Source organism: Austrofundulus limnaeus, unplaced genomic scaffold (genome assembly GCF_001266775.1).
Source record: "Austrofundulus limnaeus strain Quisiro unplaced genomic scaffold, Austrofundulus_limnaeus-1.0 Scaffold32, whole genome shotgun sequence".
NCBI lineage: Eukaryota > Metazoa > Chordata > Actinopteri > Cyprinodontiformes > Rivulidae > Austrofundulus > Austrofundulus limnaeus.
The window spans coordinates 59562-66332 of NW_013952434.1; the positions used below are offsets into that span (position 1 = coordinate 59562).

Genomic DNA, 6771 nt, shown 5'->3' on the forward strand with positions numbered 1-6771 from the left:
CCTTGGCTGCAGACCGCGGCATGGGGCGGGGTCGGATAACAGGCCGGGATGGACGTCTGACCCCGCCCTCAACTCTAAAATTAACCAACCCCAGATGCTAAATACTAAAATTAACCACGCCCAATTTTTTAAGCCTCCTATTAAACTTCCCTACAAGCCATGGCCACACCCATTGGATGTCTGACCCCGTCTAGTATCCTAATCCGCAGTCTGCAGCTAGGGGTACTTGGGGAGGTGTGCTCCACCATGAGGAAGTTCAGCTTAAAGACACGTCCCAGGGACGTTTCTGGTCCCCACCTGTCATTTTGCTCCTCAGCCTGTCTCCCTAAAAACGCTGCAGGATTTCTCAAAAATGCATGAATGAGTCAAAGCAAGGCTTCGGGCATGTTTTGTTATGAGAGTATAACATTATAACATGATATAAAACTCAAAAAAAGTTGATTTTACATGATATTGCGCCTTTAATGGAAATAGAAGCACAGCAGAAGATGAAACATTTTCTTGTTTTGGCTGAACTAGATAAAACCAAGCTCTAAAGATTCATCTGACAAAATAAAAACAATATTTTTGATGTRAACAGAAACTTTGGTAGCAGTGTTTAAGATTATTTAAAGAAAAATGACAGAGCCAATGTCTATTACAAACAATACTAATTAAGAGTTTTAAGGATGACATGCATATTTTCATTTATTTCCATAAAACAAATTGTAAACATATATTCCGCATTTGTTGTCATGTAAATTCAGCTGCTTTCAGCTTTATGTTGTAAATGGTAAATGGACTGTACTTATATAGCTGTTGTCAAAACACAAGTAGTTTGTAAGTTCAGCAGATCATGGAGGGGAGCACTCAGTCTGATCCCTGCAAACTTTCACAATCACTGGAATGAAACCCCTCACRTGTAACTGTTAGCTCCAATAATAAATATAAAGCTGCATATCTGCAGCTTTATATGTCACTTTAACTGGTGGAAAGTGACATACAGTAGAATCCATAGACACGTTCTGTTCATTTACTCTCCATGTGCTTCATTTTTCATTACCCCTGCACACACACACACACACAGATCTCACTCGGTTTCTCTGAGTGACAGATTGAGTTCAGTCTCAGCCTCAGCAGGAACCCCACACACAGGAGCAGCAAAAGCAGGAACTCTGGATGACACCACTCAGTGTAGATGAGCGTCTTGAAGATCATTTCATGTATGTGACTGATCACATCATGAGTCACTTTTTGTGTATAGATGCCCTTTTTCTATAGATGTGTGGGTGTGTGCCTGTAAATAAATGTCTCCAAGGAGACTGAGGATTTGAAGCACTGAGCAGAGATTAGGTTTCTCGCTGGGATTTGAGGAGGATCTTTTGTAGGGTGTAAGATGTTGCAGGGACAGAGAGGCACACTTTTAGGATTCCCACTTTTCCTTCCTTAACCATAAATCAAACATAAATGCCCTCATCATCATCAATCATAAATCTAAACTGAATGTCTATCACTTCAGCTTTTATATTTTGAAACTTTACACAAACTTTAGCAGAGCAGACGAGCTCCGAAGCCTCTGATAAAAAAAAAAACTTTAACAACAAGGACAACCTTTACTACTTACGGGCTATTGGCCCCACCACCGGAGCGAAACTGGACATATGGAGCAAGTTGTAGGAGGAGCTTAACAGCTTCTGGCCACTCCCCCTCATTGGAGCGAAACTCACAGGAGGCGGAGTCGCACTCCTCAAAACTGAACTGGTAATAAGAATTGGAGTCTGAAAACACCACCCGCTGGTCCACTGGGGGTGGGGGGGGGACAAATACACAAACAACAAAAAGGAAAGTGAGTACATCTTAATATAAAACAATAGAGTTCTTATTCATTAGTACTAAACAATTTGAGTGAGCCAAAATGTTAACGAATTTGCACGTTAGCTCTACAAAACTCATAAAAATGTGATTTATTCACATAAAAGGTCAGCCTGTTCGCAAAACATATGAAGTACTAAAACACATATCAMAAACTTAATTTATTGTCAAATTACTTGTTTTATTTACAAAAGTATTCTATTCCCAAMTTTAAAAGAATGTTACAAAAATATCAACGTTACACTTCTGGATACAGTTAGAGACTTACAWTGGAGTAAATTTTTACAAGTTTTAAATTTAGACAAATGGCAAAGAGAAACAAAGTGAAAACCACAACATCTTAATCATTATTTAAATTACACCTAACAAATTATAACGTGATATAACCAGTTTTGGTTTATTAGTCATCCTACAAAATGCTAAAATTGAGTACTTATTTAAAAASAAGTGTATGTGTCATATCTGTGACTGATTTGACAAAATGCATATTTTTTATGTAAAAGAAGTTGAAACCTGTGAGGTTTCTTGAGAAACACCAGTGTGTAATATGTGGAACTAAGCAGGATTCATGTGGATTCTCATGAATAATTCTGCTAAACACTGACAAATAAAAAGCAGCAGTTATTAGTAACAGAAACAAGACCTCAGCTCCCACAGTTTAATCTGGATTGATTCATCAGGGTGATGAATGCACCCAGGCATGAAGGTTCATCTTCAAAAAAAAAAAAAAAAAAAAACTGAAAACAGGCTCTCAGATGTTTCGGTCTGAACTAAAGCACTGTTAACATGCTTACACATAAATAATAAAGGAATTACTGAAGATAGAGTTTGGGTAAGCGGTGCATCAATTCCCAGTTTGTGTTCAAGTCTAAATTAAAATTAAAAACAAGTTCATGTGCAGAGCAGGTGAACGAGGCAATAAATGAAGCTCTCTGTTCTGCTGGAAATAACCCAAGTAGAGCTCTTGTATCTTTAGAGATGCTGATGTCGCTGGAAGGAGGCTATAAATTTTAAAGCACAGTCCTAGCTACGGGYGTGTTGGTGTGTGAGCGCGTGTGSGTGTGTTTTACCAGACAGCAGGACTCCCAGCTCCAGGAGCACCTGCCAGACGCGCACAGCAGTGGTCCGACAGCGCACGTACACACACTGCTCACACAGCCACTGCACCAGCTCCACTCCCACATAGCTCCGCCTGGTAAAATACACACACATTTGCACATTTTCAGCACAGAAGCCAGGCCACACAATGGCATGATGTGCGGGCATGCTTCTTTGCCCACAAAGCTCGTCTTTTATTAGTCGATAACCATTGATTATTCATCGCTTGTCTGGAAGCCTTTTCCTCAGAAGCACTAAACACTTTCCATCTGCTCCACCGTCAAATAAACTGTGTGCATAATGACAGTAGTATACATATTTTAGTGTATTTTTATTTCATGCACCTGGATGTTCTACATGTATAGTTTAAGCCATTCAAGTGCATGCGATCCATGACCACTTTTATTCACCATCTTGCTCAAACAACCTGACTGGCCAATGAAAGTGGGGCACAACAGCGGCTGGTGAGTTAGTGCGAACGCTTCACTGGACTCATCGATCCAGCCAACGGGAAGAGACGAGCGTACCGTATGATTCTGGCCAGGTGTATCTTGTCTTTAGCCGGGTACGGTCCATGAGAGAGGAAGGCGTTCCTCACGGCCCGGCCAGCACAGGGAAAACTCTGCGAACATGACTGAAACAAGCAAAAACAAAACCAAGCTAGAATTAATATTTCCAAATCAGAGAGGTAAAAATCTGACTTATTGTATAAAAATTACTTTAAAAAAAACTTATTGTTTCTGTATTGATTTCCAGTAAATATAAAACAGCGGTGACCCTATGTGGTTACATGCAGCTGACAGTGACCAGATCCCGAGGACAGTTCTTTACCCCTGAGGAATGAAATATTGACCTGCCTCTAAAATAGTCCTGCCACTGTAAACAGAATTGTATTTCAATTAAGTTGTTTACATGGCTGCTTGTTCTCTATGTATATTGTCTACTTTATCCTAAAAAACAGAGACTTCTTCATAGATAGGCTCCACATCCACAGCTTACAAATCATGATGTCATAGTAAGAATGTAGGCAGAAATAAGGAAAACATTGGTTCTCTTTTGTACAAGCTTAAAAAAATGCAGATGCTACATTTAGGTAAAACTATTTTATTGTGATATTATTTAACAACACTAAGCCAAAATCCTAAAGTTGTGTTTTTAAAACACTGTCGCTGCCTTCATAGGATTTCTAAGTGGTTTATAATAAGTTTATCATCTGCAAACGTGAATGCCTCAACAAAAGCACAAGTTTTGTCACCCTGAAAGATTCAGGCATGTGATAATACCAGAGTTGTAAAGTAACTACAAATACTTTGTTACTGTACTTAAGTAGAAATTTTGCTTATCTGTACTTTATTTAAGTAATTATTTTTCAGCGTACTTTTTACTTTTAGTCATTACATTTTTGCACAATTATCTGTACTTTCTACTCTCTACGTTTTTTAAAAAAGGTAAGAAGTAGAATGTTGTTACACCTATTTTATTCTGAGCTGTTATTACTTTAAAAAATACTATCCTGATAAATTGGGTCTCCTAGATAGAGTGAATTTAATTGTGGTTGGGTGAAAAGTATAAATATATACCATACTGACACCATATTAGGTTGTACACAACCAATCATCAAAATATTTTTTGGAGAAGTCACCTCCCAATAAATGTCATTTTGGAAAATTTAACTGCTCACTTTTACTCAGTACTTTTACTTTTAATACTTAAGTAGATTTTGTGTCAGAAATTCTGATACTTTAAGACATTTAAAGTAATATTTTTAGAGAAGATCTTAACTTATACCAAAGTATTTTTATGATAAGATACTTATACTTTTACTCAAGTATCACTTTGAGGTACTTTATTCAACACTGGTTAATACAATGTGAAGAAGAGGAAAGACCTCAGCACTGATGTTAAAGRTGATGCTACTGCCATTTAATCTGAATAGGGTCCTAAGCTCATTGCTAACAATCTGGACAGTTTCAGTCTACACTAAGAAATAATATTCACAAGTGGGAAAACATGCAAAACATTTGCCAATTTTATGGCTATCCCAACAAGTTCATCCAAGGTTCACATCATGCAATGCTCAAAGACTTTACAAAAAGATAAATAAGATTTCCCTTTCAGCTTCTACAAGCTTCAGTTAGCATGTCCCATGTTAAAGGTCACGACTGTAAAATTAGAAATAGCAGAAACGCTTCTGTTTGAACAAGAAAAACGTCCTTCCTCTCCAAAGAACATGACAGCATGGCACAGCACATTTGCTGAGTTACTGTCATCACAGCCAGCATGTAGTGGTGCTACATGTAGGAGGCAACAAGACGGCCTAAAAACTTACTTTCAGATTTCATCTCAATCAGTGTTAAGCTGGGTCAACATCACTGCAACTGATCTATATTCTTATTGTGAATAAAACACCTAAACATTATAATTTATTAATTTTAGAGAGTGATGAAACCTGCATCAGCCGGGTAAAAAATACAGATTAAGGTACATATTTCCAATCATCTTCATGTGTTTGGTGCTAAAAGATAAAGTTTTACAAATTTAAATCCAAGAAAATCGCAAATATTTGGCACAAAAGAAGCAAATACACTTTCATGCAAAAAAAATGTTTGCCTGAGCTCTCAGTTTCTTTAGTTTAGTTTTTATTTCTTTACCCTGAACCTTTGGTGATAAAACAAAATAAAGCTTATGAGATATTTAAGCCCTCTGGCTTTTTCCTGAGTGCAATACTTAAAATAGTTCCCAAACCAAATTACAGTGATGAATGACAAAATAAGCCCGTGTGAGAAGGAAGTGAAACTAGCTTAGAAAAAGCCCGAGGTAATATCCCAATGGTGTCATCTGTGTATGAATAAACAAACACCACATTTTGAGTCGCAGCTAAACTGAAGGGATGACATCACCTATATGTGCTGATGTGGGTGCGTTTGCCTCCTTACCTTGTGAACGGCAGATCCAGAGCTCGGTCCAGGTATGGTGTCAGGTGATTGCTGTTGAAACAAACACACAAGCCGTCAGAGCTGACCCACGCGAAGCGACGCGCACAGAGTAAACACGCTGAACAAACATGGCTCTGRGAGGAGAAAGACTCGTTTTCATCCCTCTGAAAGTGTTTTGTTTGAGCGCACATCAGTCATAACCACAGCGAACGCACACCTTCATGTGTACCTGTCACTGTGACGGACTTTCACCAAACTCAACGAGAGCAGCTGCTCACTTTTACTTCACAAAAACATGAGCAGCCACAGGTTTTATCAGTAAAATAAAATCAGCAAACAAGACCAGAAAATGCTAATCCAAGTAAAATTATCACGTCTTAAAGGAAAACCGTAATAAATCCTTTTACGGTTGCGACAAGCAGCCTTTGCCCCAGGTGTATCCTCCATTCTTTTACCTCCCCTATCAGGAAATAGGCTCTTAATCTTCATGGATTATTATGGTGCCAGAGCTGCAAAATTAGTGTTTTCACTGGGCTGACACTCTGGAGTTAAAACAGATTAAAAGTGATAGTTTGAAGAAAGGGGATATGGCACTGCCTGCAGTTATTTTTATATACTTACAAAGGAAGGCAACAGTGTTTTTATAAACAAACATATTTTCTACTCTGCTACTGAATTTAAAACTTTTAAATGTTTGACCTTTTTTCTAAAAAATTAAATTTATCCTTCAAGATGATTGTAACAGTTTATAAACACGTGTTAAATTTATTGTGCTATTTTTTTATTTAACAATTTGAAATTTTTTACAGATTACAGCTGGGTGTCCATAATGGCACTGAAATAAAATAAAATAAAAATATACAGTGAAAACAGGATTATATAATGC

The 6771-nt window shown here is 37.8% G+C and overlaps 1 protein-coding gene across 1 annotated transcript in view; it reads right to left on the bottom strand.

Moving 5' to 3' along the window:
- rapgef5a (Rap guanine nucleotide exchange factor (GEF) 5a) overlaps positions 1–6771 on the bottom strand; it is a 45112-nt gene that overhangs the window by 27163 nt on the left and 11178 nt on the right. The window contains exons 2-5 of the mRNA XM_014005633.1: positions 5886–5936; positions 3477–3583; positions 2922–3043; positions 1604–1781 (exon numbers count right to left, since the gene is read on the bottom strand). Of these exons, the coding sequence (XP_013861087.1) occupies positions 1604–1781; positions 2922–3043; positions 3477–3583; positions 5886–5936 (458 nt within the window). The remainder of the gene's footprint in view (positions 1–1603; positions 1782–2921; positions 3044–3476; positions 3584–5885; positions 5937–6771) is intronic.